The 19337-nt window shown below is 44.1% G+C and overlaps 4 protein-coding genes; 1 reads left to right on the plus strand and 3 right to left on the minus strand.

Moving 5' to 3' along the window:
* Window positions 1–5414: 5414 nt before the first annotated feature.
* GSTUM_00006823001 (uncharacterized protein) lies at window positions 5415–9216 on the minus strand. XM_002838981.2 has 4 exons: window positions 9008–9216; window positions 8311–8818; window positions 6265–8166; window positions 5415–6214 (listed from the first exon to the last, which is right to left on the minus strand). The coding sequence occupies exons 2-4, from the start codon at window positions 8743–8745 to the stop codon at window positions 5660–5662; spliced, it is 2892 nt and encodes a 963-aa protein (XP_002839027.1). The 5' UTR covers window positions 8746–8818; window positions 9008–9216; the 3' UTR covers window positions 5415–5659.
* A 401-nt stretch (window positions 9217–9617) lies between these two features.
* On the minus strand, window positions 9618–10868 carry GSTUM_00006824001 (uncharacterized protein; the record flags this gene model as incomplete). XM_002838982.2 has 2 exons in its annotated part: window positions 9618–10548; window positions 10610–10868. The coding sequence occupies 2 exons, from the start codon at window positions 10866–10868 to the stop codon at window positions 10178–10180; spliced, it is 630 nt and encodes a 209-aa protein (XP_002839028.1). The 3' UTR covers window positions 9618–10177.
* Window positions 10869–12446: 1578 nt separating this feature from the next.
* GSTUM_00006825001 (uncharacterized protein) lies at window positions 12447–14313 on the plus strand. XM_002838983.2 has 5 exons: window positions 12447–12612; window positions 12677–12797; window positions 12925–13569; window positions 13631–13742; window positions 13796–14313. Exons 1-5 carry the CDS (start codon window positions 12598–12600, stop codon window positions 13851–13853), a joined length of 951 nt encoding a protein of 316 aa, XP_002839029.1. The 5' UTR covers window positions 12447–12597; the 3' UTR covers window positions 13854–14313.
* A 1312-nt stretch (window positions 14314–15625) lies between these two features.
* GSTUM_00006826001 (uncharacterized protein) lies at window positions 15626–17150 on the minus strand (the record flags this gene model as incomplete). XM_002838984.2 has 5 exons in its annotated part: window positions 15626–15964; window positions 16019–16511; window positions 16564–16655; window positions 16709–16803; window positions 16853–17150. 5 exons carry the CDS (start codon window positions 17148–17150, stop codon window positions 15779–15781), a joined length of 1164 nt encoding a protein of 387 aa, XP_002839030.1. The 3' UTR covers window positions 15626–15778.
* Between the last annotated feature and the right edge of the window lie 2187 nt (window positions 17151–19337).

Here is a 19337-nt window from a genome sequence, read left to right on the forward strand (position 1 = left end):
AGAAGACAGGAAGAGAATTATCCTTCCCCGTCGCCAAGCACTAACTATCCAAATAGGGATTGTTACAGCTATTTTATTATTACAGTCTGGTTAATAAATATTCATTCCTGTATTTACAGGAATGAAGTATGTATTTGCTTTTTCATCTCAAACCTCCTTCCTTAAACTAATATCTTACTCTTTCTATTTAAATACATAATTTATTACCTGTTTAAAAGTTTCTGCTCTTACATTTCCTGATTATTAAGTTTTTTCCTTCTTTAAAGACTTTTGTCTAGTCACTGTAATACATAAACCCTTATTGAAAAATATAGAATAAAACAAATATATTGCCAAGAGAAATATGTTACATATTTTTGAAACTTACCAAACACCCTCTCAATATAAAAGTTTCAGATTGAGAAATTTATGCTACAAAAACCACTTTTATGGCATAAAAGTGGCATACCGAACAGGCTCTTAGTCTAACTTATATTCACAATATCTTGTCATTAACTATATCTAAGATGACAGTCATGTATTCAAGTAACAAAAAAAAAAACAACCTTGAGCTTTCCAAATGCCGGTATTTCCATAAGAACTCGGTTTTTTTATTCTATAGAATTCTTCATTTTCAATGAAAACTTGGTTTTTTTATTCTGTTATGCCAAACAGGACCTAAGTTGTGGTTGTAGTCTGGTGCAAAATAGATGTCAAACAATTAGGAGGGGAGGTTAGCCTGAATGGTAAATATTTAGGGCTGATTGCTTAATGTTGATCATTAGTCATATGACTAGATCCGATATTTTACGTTCTAGAGTGGGATTAGTTTCCTACAAAAATAAAAAAACACCAAACCATGAATTCTCCTTTACTCACCATGTCCGTGATACCCACTGCTGAATCTGCGGTTGAGAAATATCTTTAGAGAAAAGGTCAGTGGGGTATAGATTCCGAGCACAGTTTGAAGTATCATACCATCTTTACTTTTCCATTTTCCTAACTGCTCTTTTTTTTCCTCTTTCTTATCTTGTTGGTCCAGGGCACGGAAACTAACTGGGATCTGGAATAACTGAGAAGACCCCACGAGGTTTTACGGCCTGTGTTTTTGTTGTTATAAAAGTAGGGTCTATATCATAGTTCCCCCATATCCGCTAGCAACTTGTCTATCCATGGGAATATCTACCTACCTCAGTATGAACGTCCACATAGAAACCGAAGGACGGTCGCAAATATAAAAAGCTCTAGCTTCCAAGATATCTTTCGAGAATTTCACTCTATTCTCGTTCCCAATCGGTGGGCGTTTGTGGTCCAAGATATCACTGCCACGTGAACAATCCACCGATTGAGATCCTATGACTGGTCCACCTAGTACGACCCGCGCCAGCTAACCCCCCACATGAAAACCCTCACGGAAAACTAATTAAATTAGAAAGTGAAGCCAATCCATGCGTTAAATAGAAAAAACAAGTTCGATGTTTTAATTCAGCCTCAAGCATTCTACGCCGCGGGTTTTTACTACCCCCATTAGGGTAGCCTGTATCAAGTGCCCTACTTGAAAACCAATTCACCGAAAACGCAAACACCCAACATAACTCTATCAAAAATTCAAGATACCACTTCCCTCCAGGTACTTAAGCCGACCAATCAAGCGCCTTAGCCTTCCTCCCTCCAGAACAAATTCTCCCAACACCCATTCCTGCTATTACACGATACTACCAATCTCCATACAGACCAAAACACAACCCACAACACCTACCCCCAGCAAACCACAAAACCACAAAACCAGACAGGCCATCCCAAAAATGTCCACCACAACCCCCTACCGCGCCATCAGAAAAGCGCTCCCAAAAACTATCGCCTCAACCGGCCTCCCCCAAGAGGAATACAACCATCTCCGCGAGCACCTAAAATCCGTGATAATCCCAGGCTCCGCCGGCTTCGACGGGTACGGCCCCGGCATGCAAAACAAGGTTCAATTCCTGGAGTGGTTTGGCGCCCTGATGGATAGTATTGGGCCGATTTACTGGCCACCCGGCCGCCGAAGTGGGGGCATGTCGTGGCCGAAAGATCGAGCTGAGTTAGTACCCTTCTAATATCCCTTGCTTTGTTTTGTTTCTTCAATTTCCTTGAGAGGGAGGGAGGGAGGAATGACGCTAATATATTGAATGCATATCACAGGATTTCGGATCTGATTCTTAAGGTCGTGATATACATGGGCAAGGTACGTCGCCGTGGAGGAAAAGAGGAACATGTCGACGTTGCTGCGCTCAGGGGAGTTGCGGGAGCGGTTGAGAGAATTAATGTTTGGCATGAGGAGAAGGGGGCGCTGGATGTTGCGGAGAGTCTTTGGGTATGTAAAAAGGGTTTTACTCTACTCCAGCCATCTTCTATCGGTGATGCTAATATTTGGGGACCTTTAGGACCAGATGGTTCTACCACTTTCACCGGAAGGGGAAGTCGTAGACGGGGAAGACTGGGAGCAGTTTGTCAGGTGGGAGATGTGTGAGCAGGAGCAAGGGGATGCGTGAATTGATCCATTCCTGTTGTCAGTCGAGTAATCTGAGGTGCTTGGACGATTATTGTTAGGGTTTAGCAAGTATAGACATCTTTTCTCTCCGGTTTTGCTTCTGATTCTCCTTTACCTGTTCTAGGTACTTGCGACAGTAGCTTTAATACATTCATAAATTGCACTAGACCCGATGAAAGGTTTAAGCCAGTTCATACCAATAGTGATTTCTCTCTATTTCTCTCTATAGTGCGGCAGATTAGACACTATCAGGCGCAGATAGAAGGAAACATCCTTGGCGCTCGCACGGCAGTGAGACACTGAAATCTTGGTACCATACAGCGCGCTACCAGAGCGCTGCCCCACTTTACAACCACTAAATATACTAACCATAGAACAGCCTCCTAGGGACTGTGTACAGTACCAGCTGGAGAAAAAGCACCCCATATTTCGCTCTGCCCTTTGTGAAGAAAGTAAGTCGTCGTCTACCGGCTATTGTGCCGAGGACTTTGAACCCTCCCGTGTTCTCTATATTAGCGTATTATCTCCAACTAGGGCGCCATACAACCGAATGACTATCCATGACTGGGAGAATTCCAAATAAACTCTGAAAATTCTCAATGCAACCAAGGCCTTCCTATAATATTACGCTAAAAAATATTTTTTACAGTCGTAGACAGAATGCCACACGTTTGGCGGCCTCGGTTAAGTAACGAACCTAGCAAGTTTATCCCGCAAAATATCTCCCAAACGGCCCAAAGCAGGTGGATGAGGACCCACCAGATGCAATTCTCTCCCCGAAAAGATCTAAAATTCCTTTCTAACGTTGATACTCATGTAACATTTCACGCTCAACCCATACGAAATTCTGCCAACTCCCGCGCCCAGATATGATAACTCCTATTCTATGACTCAATCGCCAAGGGCCGATCCTAGGTATTATTGCCCTCGCTCTAAGCCCTCATTCTGAATCCTTATTCTAAACTCTGTAGCTTGGTATAAAATTCCAACCAAGGATCCAGTCCATGCTTTCCCTTGCCTCCCTCCTCCCTTCGCCTTCCCTCCCATAAGCGCGGAGACAGTCCTCCTCCTCCATCATCGGTTTACGAATTTACCCTTACTACCAGCCCAGCTTTCCTCCAGAAGGAAGGCATCATATCATACTATCAAAATTGTGAGACCTCTGCCCCACAACCACCCCCACAACCTAACACCTCCCACGAACCCAGAAATTCAAAATGCCCAACCCCCCAAATCAAGACGGGTTGTTTGCCTACTTCCCCCCGCCGCCTCCTCACCATACCGCCATCCACCGTTTCCACCAGTCCGGTTTCAATCCTTCTCACAGGCGCAAACATGGGCATCGGACTCGTTGTAGCGGAAATCCTCCTCTCTTGCCGGGGCCTAAAAAACCCACTACTAACGACCCGAAGCAAGGAAAAGTCTGTGCACACCAAACAGCACCAAGATCGAGATCTTCCAAATGGACCTAACGGACCACGACTCCGTCATTGAGCTACTCAGGGGTTTTGAACGCCAGGAACGATAGTAGTCCCAGACCCGTCAACACTGTGCACAATCTTGAGCGCTGGCTGGACAATGAACATTTACGTGGTCGGGCATGGCGGGTCCGAGCTCACCTTGCATGTGAACTACACCTCCACTGCTCTGCTCTCTCTGCTCCTACTAAACCTGTGTTTTTTTAGTGGGCAAGAGCTTCTTCGCCCTCTCGCCTGTCTATTTGCTCCTCCGACGGGCGCTACTTCGGTACCCCACCCTCCACCCTATGCAATAGTAGCACCGGCATCCTTGGCTACCCCAACGAGCGCAGTAACCTCGCTTCCAACAGTGATTACCTCGCCTCCAAGCTCCTCGGCACCCTCTTCGGTCGCGCGCTCAGCGAGAAACTCGATTCTGCCGAAACCCTCATCAACATGACCAACCCGGGGATCGCCAGGACCAAGCTCTTCCGTGATCACGAGTGGTGGTCCTGCCTCCTTACGTGGCTTTTTGGAATGGGCGTTGGCCTCGCAGCTAGGGTTGTGATTCAGGATGCCTGGGGCGACGACGGTGTCGTGCATCGCGGGTTTTACTCCGAGGGGAAGGATACCCAGCCGTTGTCCGAGTTGTTCACCAAGCAGGGGAGGGGTTGCAGGAGAAGCTTTGGTGTAAGACCATGGATTTTCTGAGGGCAGAGCATGAGGATATTACGTTTGACCTTATTCAGGTCCATAACGATGAGCTAAAGATGATGACAGGAGCACTTCTGAGGGAACGGGATGAGAAGGCGACCTACTGAGTGGATGACAGACCTGGTGGTTCAGAGTGATAAGTTAGCTCTGCCGTTTACCCCCGTAGATCTCCTATACATGTATAGTCTGCCCCTGTATACTCAGCTACTACCCCCACAGACAAAGTCTACATATAGATTAGCCATATTTCCTAAAATCTCTACCTTTCACAAAGTAGCTCACAAAAATTCCCGGACATCACATAAATCAAAACTCCTTTCGTAGCCACTAACTTATGTTACCCACTTTTCTCCCCCATACCCACGATCTCCCTCCGGTGGCAGTTTGCAGGCTCAAGAACTGCGAAATTAGGCATTAAGAGGGAAGATCGATCTTACGGAATCACAAGTCCTCACTCGGGCGCGTCGCAGGTGACAAATAATAGATAGGATGGCCGCTGAGTTATACTGTACTACTACGCTCCCGACATCGGTGTCCATGGGCTAAAATGACCATATCCACTACCAATAATAAGATCTGATGGTGCCCCCTCAATCCACGGTGAGACGAGGGGACAAAAAAAATACACGAGGAAAAAATAGACCAATTTAAGGAATAAATTCTTAATGCTGCTCCCTGTTCGCCAATCCTTACACTCCACTACCATTGTCAAGCACAAGAAAAAAACCTTTGTAGAGAAGAAAAGGCTCTCCTTTGATTATCAATGATTCATTATCCCAACCATAAACATGTGTAAAAACGAGAAAATGTGAAAGGAAAAAGAAAGAAAAAGATAGAAAAAAACCGAGAAACCTAATGATGAAAGCGTGATAATAGCCATGGTAAAACCAAAAAAAAAAAAAGAAAACACTAAAAACACTAAAAACAAAACTGGGAGAAATGGGGTGAAAAACAAATCAAAAAGCTCCAATGAAAGGGTTTACAGTTTCCCATGCCTCGCTCTAAACACAGCGACCTTATCGTCGTAAAACAATATCTCCCTCAAACGCACTCTAGCACCTTTGTCCGTCGATTTACCAGTCCAATCTTCATCATCAGAAAGATATTTATCACCAGCAACTTCATCAGTGTCAGTTTCGTCTCCGTCCTCTCCGTCCTCTTCGTCGTCGTCGTCCTCCTCCTCAGCGTCACTATCCTCATCTTCACTATTGATTGCTATAGGAACTACCGTCATACCAATTGGCGGGGATCCCGGCACACCAGTAGCGCCAGGTGGCGCGTGCTGCGCTGTCGTTGAGTGAATGTCGGGTTCTGTTTCTGGATCGTCTGGCCCGCCGTCTTCCAGGAGTTCAAAACATTTGTTTAGGACGCCAACATAACAAAGTTCAACCTCTGGGCGGAGGATGACAGTGTTGACAATCTGTTGGGCCATTTCCTTGCTCTCAAAGTCCGAAATATGTGGACCATGGCGAACGTAGTGAATATAGAGAGATCGGAGTTGTGGCATAAGAGGAAGGCGGGTTAAAAAGTAATGCTATAATAGGTCAGAGATCTGAAACCACAGTGGTCATTTGGAAAACATACCCAGTTCTTCCACTCTATCGCCATCCCCAACTCCCGGAGATTTGGCATCTTCCCACTGCTGACGAACGCTATAACTTCCTTATCAAAAATCCACTTTGAGGCATTTTCGCCTCCAAGCCCAACATTGCTATCAATTAATAGCTTTCTCAAGCTACCCTTATGTCGCCTCATCGCAGACTTGTAGATGTGTTCCATTGGTACCACACTGGAATAGTTGGGTATCTCCTGCAAGAAGAGCACCTCTAAAGAATTCGGAGGCAGAGTTTCCCTGATGAAAGCAAGCAATGCCCCGGTGACTGTGTCTGTATGAAGCTTTTTGAGCCGAATCCTGTACTCTGGCGCATGCCCGACTGGATTACTGGGACGACGTAGGTAGCCGGGCTTGTTGATGCCAATATTCGTAGGTGCCATCGAGGAGCCATGGTTGGGATGCGGCGAGAATCTATGGCGAAGAGCCCTCCAAAAGCGATCATGATCATGGCAACCAAGAATAGTCAAGTTCGATAAAGTTGTCCAATCGATTGCCTTTGTCAGCACCCGAATTGATAGCGGCACTCTCTCAAGCTCTAATGTCTCCAACGTCAGTTGAAGTGCTGGCTTCGTTTCCTCAATTTCAATTGGTTTCATTGGCCTTGGCTTTGGAGCCGAAGGCCCTACTGTTGGCGCAAGAGTAATTGGAGACGCATTTGAAAACAAAGGCTCAGAAGCCTGGCCTGTTGGCGGTATTGGCGAAGGCACTTGAGGGATATTTATCGGGGTTGACGATACCGTTGGGACGATTTGCTGAACAGCTCCGGGACCAACAACGCTGAAAGCCGTAACGCCGGTGCTAGCAGTGGTGTGAGCAACCCCAGCCGTGACAACACCGGGTGTAGCAGATTCAACTTCTACAAACCCATCTAAGGAAGGAGAAGTAGCCGAAGCCTCGTCAACCGGTGTTGCAGGTGCGTCATCGGTAGGTATGAGATCAGGCCCAGCATTTCCTTGTAAGCCTAAATTTGCGGGAGCGGGAACACCATTCACAAGAGTTACTAACGCAGAAGTACTGCTTGGTGGTTGTGGCAGCGCTGGGGGAGGAGGAATATTTTGCCCAGGATTGGTATTTGTACCCCCAGGGAGCTTGTTAATTTTCCTCCGGCGTCTTCCCTCCTCTAAATCGACAATCCTGCCCACTACAATTCCAAGGGCCCCACCTACAGCAGATTGGACAAGCGGCAAAGTTTCGCCATGAGGTGCCTCATCTAAATCTCTTATCCATCTTCCACCCGGCGGGACATGATGCGCCAAACCCAGACGCAACTCTCGAAGTTTGTCGACAGATTTTTCCACTGCATAACTAACCTCCTCGAGATACTGCATCTCGTCAATATCCAGAACGCTAAGGCTTCTCAACCCCTCGAATCCTTTGAAGGTGGGAGTTTCAACCCTTCGACTAGGATCTTGAGAGGTCGGTGGAGTGGTCTCAGTATTATCGTGAAACCTCACATGGACGTTCTTCAGAGTCCCGTTAAGGTCATGAAGAGCTTTGAAAACGTCACGCAACACCCCGGTCGGCATATCCCAAGAGAACGTCTCCAGCGCTATCATTCTTGTGATTGCCAAACACACTAAAGTTCCAAGCATCTTGCCCCCTTCCTTGTTGATGTTGTACTCTCCCACCCAATCGCCCGGCCCATTCCCTAAAGAGAACTTCTTGACCCATCGGGCATAATCATTGCCTCTGCGCCCGGAGGCAGTGAGAGTTGCAAGCCCATAAGTCAATGCATCGACGCCCGTTCGGTCTCCGGGAGTAGAGACATCGGGCCAAACAATATCAAAACGTGAGTATATGTGGGGTATCGAAAGAGCATGTAAACATCGACAGGTAAGCGATAGGTTAGTCAAATCGTTCGTGTGATTAACCTACGCAAATGTCAGAAATCCCGCGAGTCAAATAGGCGAGCGTAGGTGTAAAAAGAGCAATTTATGGAAGGGGAAGAGGCAAATAGAGATATTCCGTACAACAGGCCTCCACCCAGGTGAACACAACAGAAACCTAAAACCTACCTCCTTTACAATATCTTTCAGCACATCCACCGGTAACTCAACCAATGTCAAAGGCGCTCGTTTGGTTGTAGGGGTTGAACTGGCCCCACAGAGCACCCGAGCCTCCTGACCCCGACTGGCACCGCGATCTGAGTTTTCCAGATCCCTGATTTTTCCATTGGCTATATTCCGCTCCTTCTCATTCTCCTTGTTCCCCCCATCCCCACTCTTCTTCGAGTCCTGTCCAGGTGAGATCTTCACCCCCTCTTTGTCCTTACCGTTAAAGACACTAGGCTTACTAACTTCTTCATCTTCGTGCTCACCCTCCTCTATGAACTCCAGATCTTCATCGGTATCTAGGCGTCCGTCGACATCTTCATCAAGAAAGCAACCTTGCGGCGAAGAGGTGACGGGATTGGCTGTTAGGGTGGAAAGAGAGTCCACTAGATCGGCCATGGTTGCCAACTGGATGTATCTCCCGGGGGGAGGGGGGGTTTCCTCTTCTCAAAATCCTAAGCGAGGATGAAGGCTGGAGGACAGGATAAGGCTGTAAGTAGGAGAACGAGGGATAAAGCCGGGGTTGTGGAAAGGTGAATGTGATGAGTTAGGGAGTAGGGGTGCAGGAAGCCAATAGCAGCGGGGCCGGCGACAAAAATTTGACCGGGAAGCTGAAGGTTCGTGAGGAAGAGAGGGGCAGAAGGGTAGGAGAGCAACGTACGGGGTTAAGAAATTAGCGACAACGGGGAGGCGGAAGCAGGAAATAACGAGATAACTAGTGCAATAACTTTCTCCCCAGTAACAAACACCAAGCAAGAAAGCCGCCGTGAATCCGCGGGCGTAGAATAAGTAGGCTACGAAGGAAGAAGAGGCTTAACAGGATGGTGGGAAAGTGTGAGTGGAGGGAGTCGAAGGAGAAGGTCGGTGAGGTGATGGGGGGAGAGTTGGTTGCAAGTTGAGACAATCTTGCTTGTTTCTATGTTTAAAAGGAGGGACTTGGGTTGCGGTTAGCGGTACGGTAGTTTCCTGGGATCAACTTGCTCTTATGGACGATGGCTTTGCTAGGTTACTGTAAGTTGACGGGTAGCGCGAGCTTCTCATCGTGAGCTAAAGGATCACTCACAGAGCAAGGGAGTTATTATAATTTTCCTCCTTCCCCTCCTTTGGCACGAGTATAAGTTATTCTACCGTGTTAGAGCTTCCGAGAAAAATTAATGAACATAAATACGCAAAATCAACACACAAAAATACTGCATAGGCAAATAGGCCCTAGTTCCCATACTTGCCCGGCACCCTATCAAACAAGATCGAAGACGCATAGAAGGCTGGGAGGACAAGGGTCATTGGTCCCTCCAGCCTCATCGACCATGGCGCTGTAGGGTACGGTACCGTACTCGAGCAACTTCCTTCCCTTTCGCCCTGCCCAAGAGTCTGGAGTATCATATCATACTTGTATGATATGGCATTGCCTACCACCTGCCAGGCACAGCTCACTTACTCGCCCACTGCCTTGCTGCCAACTCCGCATTCTAATACTACCCTCGCCCTGTTTTATTCCCGGGAAGTGCTCGAGTACTGTACGGTAGGGTGCGAGCAGAGAATAAATTCCAACCCTCTCCACCTATTCCAACCCTATCACCCATTACCACCCGCCATCCAACCCAATTGAATATTTTCCATGGCTAGCCGTGTAATTAGTGGTAACTCCCACGTTGACAGGCCATCATTCCCGACCCACCAATGGCTCCCCCGATGACCTCGAGCATGGAATTTCTCATGCCACTCTCGCAGTAATTGCTTTTCCAGACAAATCGCACAAAACAAACCGACAACACCATTACCCTTACAGATACAGAACAAGCCCTACAAAGCCCCACGCAGAGACTCCAATTCAAGCATAAAACTTATTACATTTAGTCTCAGAATGGATCCCCCCACACTGAAGCCCGCAATACCTGGCCGAACATTTCTGACACTTGTATTTGCCCCAATAGCCGCAAATCTCGCAGAACACCCTCTTTGGCCTTGCTGATGGTCTGGAGGCGGAGGCGGCATATCCAAGCGGTTGTCCAGGGTCCTGAGTGTTGATAAGGCCTTCCTTCAAAGCCCCGTCAAAATCCATTCCGTCTTCCTCTTCCACGCGTTGTCGATGCACTGCAGAAGGGGTAGGATGGAGAGCTTCTTCATCGGCAAGATGGTTCGCAAATGTCTTTTGAGAGGCCAATATTCGACGGACGTTCTGTGACTTATTCCGGGAGGAAGCTTTTAAGTAATCATCAGCTACTCTAAGCCAAGCCGTAGTTATCATAGAAAGAATACTCACACCTCCCCGTTACACCGCTCCTTCCAACGACTATCGTAGCATCTCTATAGTTGTCCCTCTCGAGATCGAGGATCCGACTGTTTATCTGCCTTTGCCTGGCAGCGCTGTTTTCTATGTTGTTCGTGCGTTTAGCACGCGGTGCCCTAGGCGTGTTGCTAGGCAGAGAGTTTGTATGGGCTAGGGCTGGGGGTAGATTCGAGTAAGTCCAGTTCGCACCGCTGCTTGTTGAGGTATTAGGAAGGACTTGGATTGTTGGCATTGCTAATGGTGGGAGTGGCAGGAGAAGAAAAAAGAAGGCGGCTCTGGTGAGTTATGATACTACGGGTAGTAATGTACTCGCACTATCATATGGGGCAATCGGTCTTGGCACAAGAGCAGTGGCAACCATGATGCCAAGATCTTTGTATCAATGCATCGGATAAATGCGATTATTCAGGCAATCCTGATTTCTCACGTGAAGCGTTCATCGCTACCCGACGCCCGGGGGATCCTCTACGATAGAACATAGTACCGCTCAGGTATCGCGCTTGCGAAATTTCTGTATTATCGGGAACAGATCTTACTATACTATTTCGATTTCATCTCAGAGTCAAAAGTGGACTGTTCGTCAACTCAGCCGCCATCTCGTGGCGTGCGCGCGCGAATTTCACAAGTTCCCGAACACCTAGTCACCTAGTCACTCGAGTAGACTACAATAGATGCTCGAAAAGCTCAGAGCCTGGGCGCCAAGGTGTCCGGATATATTTGAAATTCGCGAGCAGTTCAACCCGACTCATGCCCCTCACTACCGATACGACCGATTATTGGTCTTTACTTTCCTTTGTTTTGGTGTCTACTGCTGGTCCTCTTCTCTTTTGCTTGCCTTTTTTCAATGCTGGGGGAGGATTGCGCAGCTGGTCCCAGACCAGATTGGCGAAAAAAAGTATCGCAACCCAGCGGGTCGGCACTTCTCAATAGGGGAAAACGTTTTGGCAAAAGGAGATAGCGAAATAGATATAATGATACTATCTTAAAAACACAACGCTTTGAAGCAATTGCCAGTAAGCATGGCTTCCATGGGCCTTTTATACAATCCTTCTGTCCCTGCTATCAATCCATTTTCTCGAGTACGGTATACACCCTACTTTTCATTGAAAAGTTTTGAGTGACGCAAGCTATTTATCTAAGAATTTTTTAACTTTTAAAGAAAATTTAATCCTTCTCGCCCAATTTCCGGGAGTAATTCTGAATGATGATTGCCAGTTGTAGATTTATCACTATATCGGCGGAGGTAAACGTTGGTAGGTAACTTATTCTATGGAACATCTGTGACACGCTGCTATACAGTACTCTACTGCAATGTACAGTACTGTACAGTATCATACCTGTATTCAAAAGGTTTTCCCCGGTTCTATAGCCTACAACGCTTTGAGCCCCGGCCTTGCACCTATATCAATGCACTCGATTTACTCGTACAGTAGCAAAAAACAAAGATCGGGGGCCAGGGATAACCCGTTGTGCAAATTCTATCACGTCAGCATAAGAGAGACCCTCCTCGCGCCCGAGTACCGGTAGATGAGCACACCATTCGAGGATCCTCATTCCATTCTACTACCAGAGGGGGCCCGCCCAATCTGATACTATTATACCAGTATTCCACTCTAAACAAATTTTCTATCATTTCGAAGATCATAAGTTCTGTCATATGACCCGAACTTTTTATTTTCTTCTTCCCGGGGATTGTGTGTGCCAGAATTCAATTTTTCGTGTCCAGTCCCGGAGTCCCGAATAAATGATTGACTGCATAAAGTTGGTATGATCATACGGTATCAACCCGTTATAGCCAAAACCCCAAACCCTAGTTTATCCCGCCACAAGCCTGCTCTCGTAATTTTTTCAGACTCATCTCTTACTCACCAATCCCCTCCAACCCCCCTACCGGTACCGCACAACCATCAACCTTTCACTCCCCCCCGCCGCTACAGAATATCCAATTTATCACCGCAGTCATGGCTGAAACTGAGGTCAGTTTTTAATCATCTTCTGAGCTATTGTGTGGTTTCTCTAGCCCGTACTCACATTTAATAGGAAACTCCAGTGTTCGACCCCTCGCTCAAGAAGAAGCCCAGAAAGTCGGTTGCTTTCGAGGCTGAAAATGGAGATGAAGTTAACGGAGCAGGGAAGGATAATGCTGAGCCTCAGGGCTTAGGTTCGTGCGCTCTGTTTGCTCTATCCTCGTCTTACTGTCGCCGGTTATATCTTGTATCACTCTTGTCTGTTTGTCGGAGGGATGGTATATGCGTAGTGTCATGTGGCTAACGAAACGGAAACTGTAGAGACTGGAGAAGGCGGAGAAGGAAAAGAGAGTGAGGAGGGCACTGCCGAAATGTTCAAGGGCAAGAAGAAGAAGAAGCCCAAGAAGGCCGATGGCGACGATGAAGCTCCAGGAGAAGTCGCCGAGTTCGACCCCACAGCACTGAAAAGGAAGAAGAAGAAGAAGCCTTCCAAAGAGAAGGCTGAGGGTGATTCTTTTGACGCGGCCTTGGCCGAGGCTGGTGTTGTTCCTCGGGGCGAGGGCGAAGAAGGTGCCGAGGATGCTGAGCCAGCCCTCCCGGAAGACACCGGGGATCTCCTCCTTGGGACCGGGGTCTGGAACGCTGCCTCCACTGTCGACCTCACCTATCCTCTGCTTTTGACTCGATTTTTCACTCTACTACGCTCTCAGCATCCCGATCTTGCTGGTGATGGCAGGAGGAGTTATAAAATCCCCCCACCGCAAGTGCTTAGGGAAGGTAATAAAAAGACAATTTTTGCGAATATCAGCGATATTTGCAAGAGGATGAAGAGGTTCGACGAGCACGTTACTCAGTTCTTATTTGCCGAGTTGGGTACGTCTGGTTCAGTCGATGGTAGCAAGAGATTGGTCATTAGGGGCAAATTCCAACAAAAGCAGTTGGAAAACGTTCTTAGGCGTTACATCTGTACGAACGCTGCTTTCCCCTACTAAGCTTGATACATAAATGCTAACAGATTTTGTCGCAGTGGAATACGTTACCTGCAGAACTTGCAAATCCCCTGATACAGATCTCAAGAAGGGAGAAAACCGTCTTTTCTTCGTTACCTGCAATAGTTGTGGATCCCGACGTTCCGTTGCGTACGTTCTCCCCTCTCCCCCCTACTTATGCCCATTACTAACGCCCCAAATAGTGCTATCAAGACCGGTTTCCAAGCTACCGTCGGTAAGAGACGCAGGCAGCAAACCTAATTCTCCTCCAATCTCTCTCAAAAAAGTAAAAATACGTCGTTGAAGGATGGGGCATGCGTGTATTTGTTCTAGCTGTTGGATAGTATCGGAAACGGGTAGGAGGCAGGAAGAGGGGGAGAAGGGGGGGTGGAGTCTTGGCTGCGTTAGTCTCTGGGCTCTTGAACTTCGGGAATTATTTCTTTACTATAGTCGATACTAGTGGTTACGGAATGACGAGATAATGTCTTCATTTTGTTTTTCCTCTCCCTTTTTTCATTCTTCGCTTGTCTGTGAATATGGGAGCACGGTGGAGAGGGGGTGTAAGTGGGAAGTGGAAAAATGCGTATACAATACTATTAGAGGGGGAGATGTATGGTGGGAGGCGTCTATAACGTGGACCACTGAAATTACGAAATGTAATGCTTTATGTAATCGGGGTCTAAGGTATTTCATAACAAATTTTAAAATTTTTTTAGAGGTATGGGTCCGAGTCTGGTTGCAACACAAAATCTCAATAATGGTGTTTTGGGTGAAATTGTTATTCTAAAATAAGGTGTCTGATTCGCAAGAAATTGCAATAATCAAATCGCTATAATAAGGCCAACTGCAGGTATTTAAAAGAATGACTTGAGCTTGTTCTTTACAAAGTTACATACAGGTACTAATAAAATACCTCTTAAATAGTATTGAAAGCATTACAGTTATATCACCACTGCACCCTCAATAAGTGATACTAAAAAATTACAATTAAAGCAAATAGATATTCAAGCTTAGACACTAATTTTAAATTTTTAAAAATTTCAATATAATTATTTCTATTTATTTCTTTTCATGGTATTTTAAAATCAATTTTTCTAAATAAACTATACTATCTTTCTAGTACCTATCTATCTAGATATTAATCAAGCAGTTTCTCAAGATAATTATCCATATAAATTATAATATCTTATAACAGTAGTTTGAAAATAATACTGATGCTTTGTAGTTATAATATAATACTTTAGAAAATAGATGGAAAATAAATATATTAAAACAGGCATAAAACCTGCTATTAAAAAAAAAAAAAAACTAAAAAAAAAACTAGAAGCATTACTTGTTACTTATCCTATCTACTACTTGTATTCTGAAGATGAATATATTGACTTCTATAGATTTTATGGATTTACTTATATCGATATTTCTTTTGAATTTTGCTTAATATTTCACATAAAATATATTGTATCCCCACAGTATTTCAAAATATTTTTCGACTGGGTCATCCGTAAAGCTATTTTATCCTCCCATACATCCCGCTGGCAGAATAAAATGGCTATCATACCTTGTACCGCATCCCAATTGTGATGCTGTTTTGAAATACCAAGGGAGCCCAGGTTTTTCTTATTTACTTCATTTGTTTCTTCTTTTTCATAACATTTAGTTGCCAATCAGCCTTCAGATGGATGCTATATGCAAGTGGCATGGTAGCTGTCGCAAACTTGCTTGACTATTCCCTAAGTCATTAGGCTCATTTCTAGTCTCCCCAGATTCCGTAATGCAGTGCACAATCTCATATGAGCGATGTGACTTGAACTTCACAACCCTAAACTTGGAGTTTGCTATGAAATACTTCTAACCCTGATTACATAGAGCATTACATCTCGCAACGCTAGTGGTTCGTGTTATAGATGCCTCCTACCATTTCTAAAACCATGGCCGCTTTTCTCATTTTTCTGATTTTTCCTTTAGATCTACCCCCTAGCGCCGTCCATGGCTCCATTTGGGGCTTTCCTCACTTCTGTAATCTTATGAGTTCGGCAGAACAAAACTTCGATGGAGGGTATGTGCTACATACAACGCCTTTTGAGGGGAAAAAGAAAGACAGTCATAATTTATCCCTTCCTGTCCCCAGCCATCTTTCCTCAGCAAGAATCATATATGTGCGAAGCAACGTAAGGCAAGTGAGTAGATTAGATTGCATCGAACTCAAAGTAGCAATAAGCCGAATACTCAGTGTCACCCAGCATCGCGGCCCCAAGATCTCCGACATCGTCTTTGATATTCCCATTTTTGTCTCTGCCGAAGGCGTTCCCGCCGAGGTAGTTATAAGCAGAGTCTAACTGGGCCTTTATCTTTTTTGCATGCTTGGCTTTTGTCTGTTCCCGCCATCAATGCTTTGACGATCCCACGGGGGACGAGGGGAGACAAACCTGGATAATAGCGCTAACAAACTCCAATGGCAACCCATACCTCAGCACGCTCTCAACGAAAACCCTAAGCGCCTTAACATGCACCCAAGCCTGAAACAAATCGCTGTACCCGGTCCTCGCCAATCTCAAAGTCTCGCCGGACAGTCTCCGCTCATGAGCTTCGACGTCCCTAGCTTCCCTCTCGTCCTCCTCCGCTGCCCCTTCACTCCATGTGAACTCCCGGGGCGTGAACTTGGCGGCGCGAGCCTTGTTGGCGAATTCCACGTTGTGCTTCTTGAAGACGACGCAGCTGTACAGGATGTACTCCGAGTCGCGCTGGATCTCGCGCGAGGATCGGGGGACCACCATTGGCGAGAGGGTTTCGTAGGACTTGAGCCAGTCGCGCTCGAGTTGTTTCGGGACGGCGATTAATTGCGTTTGGAGGTATTCGCTTGGCGGCACGAAGTCGGATTGCTTGAGGATGGGGGCGAGGGATTTGGTCGAGAGGTTACCGCTGGATGGGGGTGTTAGTAGGTTTTGGTGGGAGAGCGGGGAGGGAGAGGAACGTTTGCTTTCGTTGGACGGAAACTAAGTTTGATTTGACTTGCTGATAGGCGGAGTATTTGGTTTTGATGTCGTTGTCCAGCGAGATTACTTCCTATCTAGGCGGTTAGCTTACCCTCGAGCTCCCGGATAACGTCCGAAGCGCACCTTCTGTAAGGAATCCAACAATTGGGCAATCGACTTATCACTCCTGTATTTGATCTTGTTCCACGAGAATCCCTGCAAGTAATCCCCCACCGGTTCTGCCATCATTAGCTCACGCTTCAGTCAGTGAAGAAGTCAAAAACCCACTATCATTTACAGTCTTATGTCCCTGAGCATTCCCCTCCCCAACCGTACTCCTGAGGACGTCCACAACCTTCGCTACGGCACCTTCAACGTTGGCGTCAAGTTTTTCAAGTTCGTCCGCCTGTAGCACTAATGCGTCCAACGTGCCAATCTTGAAACCGGGGATGGGGAACCGGTAGATCGATGCATTGTTTAGCGAGGAAGATATCGCGCCGGTTAGGGCTGTGAAGGCGTCTTCCGGGTCATTACTGCGCGCGACAGAAGAGGGGAGGGCTAGGAGGAGGTATTTCGAGCCTGACATGATTTGTAGTGGTGATGTTGTTGGGGGATTATTTGAAGGGAGGTGGGCAGTTCAGTTCGTGGGAGTTTGGTGGGATGTGAGCGTCATCGTGGCTTGGCGGATGGATGTTGCTGTCCGGCGCGGGGTTGTTTTGAACGAACGAGCGTATGATACGAGGTGGCACCCACCGATGGGACCGAGAATGTGCCAAAAGAATTTCCGAGCTTGTGAGTGATGGGTTGTGGAGTACGTACTGGCAGTCTATGATACTTGTAGTATATTATAGATAGTTAGTAGTATAATAATAATATTATTATATTAATTTAATCATATTATTATAGCTTGTGAGGAGAATGCCATTTGGCGGCTTTTATATGATTTTGTATTATCATACCCTGTTCTTTGAGGTCCTATTTTCAATGGGGAATTCCTTTCCATTAAGTTCCTATAATTAAAATTTACTATATATGGAGTATCCAATACTTCTAGATTAATATAGCCTTTACAGGTATTAAACCTACTAGTATAAGATTTAATAGTTAACCTTTACTAATTGTATTCTAATTAACATATATGAAAGTGGATTTCTGTGTATTATTTGCTGGTAATGAATGATTTCAGAGTCATATAATGTACTTTAGACTACCTTACAAGCTACTTTTTTTAGTATACTACTTCTGTACTATCTGTAGTACATTATTGTAAACTCTTGCTAATTTAGTTTACTTTATATTATTAGAAAAAACTCATTAAATACTTGAGGATCTTGATTATAATAGTACTGGTAATTTTTTACTATTTAACTTTTAAATAAGCCAAGGCTAAAAATATAATTATTAGTTATCTTATATATTGTATTATACATTTAATATCTTATATAAATGTAAAAAAAATTTTATACTTATAATATACTATACTCTTAGGTTAAAAGTATTATCTTATACTCTGTTTCCTGTAAAAGTTTGTATATTTATTAGCTGAAAATAATAATAAAGAAATTCATTAAATATTATTTGAAGAGTAGATATTTATAAACAAATCTTTTTATAATTTTTCTTTATTTTCTTTATTTATCCTATAAGGCCAGTACCTATTCTAATACTATAGATGAGATGAAATATTATGTCTCTATAATATTATAAAGTTGGCTAACTTTAATAAGGATGTTCATTCAGTCATAGTATATGTAAATAAATTTAGGTACTACTTTTACGAAAATGAAAATTTTGTTAAATCAATTAAATGATAAGATAATTCTTGTAAAAACACAAGTATATAAATTTTCTATTAGTCTTTTCAATATTTTATTATCATACATAGAAATAGGTTAGTTAATTACTCCTATGTAGGCACTTTTTAGTTGAGTTTTAGAAAGTAGAATAATGCTTTTAAGAGGTGATTTTAATATATATAATTTTTCTCCCTTTTAGTAATAGAGTAATAATACTAGTAATAAATTTTTATTATAATTATTATATTTTCCTGATTTTATATTTTTAGAGTTTTAATATATCATGCTATTTTGAAACTACTTGATATATAGGTTTATAGTTTTCGATTTACTGACTATTTTAAGACAACTTTTTTTATTTAAACTTGTATTTTTAATAATAGTATGATACTATATTTAATCTGTTTTACTTGATTGGAGAATAATTTTATTTTAAAGTTTAAGAAGTGATAATAATATTATTATAATAGAGAAAAATAATTTCTTATACTTAAAATAATATTATTATTGCTAGAAGTATTTACTAATTTTAATATCATATTTTATACTAATTAGTAGAATAAAATACTTTTTTGAAAAGTAGAACTATTAGAGATAATAGTTATTGAAATTTAAAAAAATTATTAGTAATTACTAATACTTATAATATTATCATATGGGTGTATTTATATAATGTTCCTAAGTCCTCATTAGTATATAGTAATGGGTAAAAATACCTTTCTTATATCTATCTTCTTAGGATAGTTCTTAGGCCCCTTGACCTATATTATCAATACTTGATTAGGTAATGCCTATCATAGTAAACATATGAGATACTGGCCTTAGACTCATGAGAAATGTAAAGGATAAAGAGTGTGAGGATGTTTTATTCTTATAAAGTAATAAGTAAGGAAATTACTTAAAACAAAGGGTGAAGAGTGTATCCTCCACAGGTGTACTAGCCTCCTTATATAGTACTCTCCTTGTAAACCCTAACC

Source organism: Tuber melanosporum (genome assembly GCF_000151645.1).
Source record: "Tuber melanosporum whole genome shotgun sequence assembly, scaffold_3, strain Mel28".
NCBI lineage: Eukaryota > Fungi > Ascomycota > Pezizomycetes > Pezizales > Tuberaceae > Tuber > Tuber melanosporum.

Excerpts from the sequence above, each read along its gene's own strand:
- GSTUM_00006823001 (XM_002838981.2), bottom strand. The coding sequence starts at position 8,745 with ATGGCCGATCTAGTGGACTCTCTTTCCACCCTAACAGCCAATCCCGTC. Across the intron at positions 8,167-8,310 it reads TGAAAGATATTGTAAAGGAG|GTTAATCACACGAACGATTT; the intron begins GTAGGTTTTAGG and ends ACATTTGCGTAG. Across the intron at positions 6,215-6,264 it reads CGATAGAGTGGAAGAACTGG|CATTACTTTTTAACCCGCCT; the intron begins GTATGTTTTCCA and ends GACCTATTATAG.
- GSTUM_00006825001 (XM_002838983.2), top strand. Across the intron at positions 12,798-12,924 it reads TGCTGAGCCTCAGGGCTTAG|AGACTGGAGAAGGCGGAGAA; the intron begins GTTCGTGCGCTC and ends CGGAAACTGTAG. Across the intron at positions 13,743-13,795 it reads GGATCCCGACGTTCCGTTGC|TGCTATCAAGACCGGTTTCC; the intron begins GTACGTTCTCCC and ends CGCCCCAAATAG.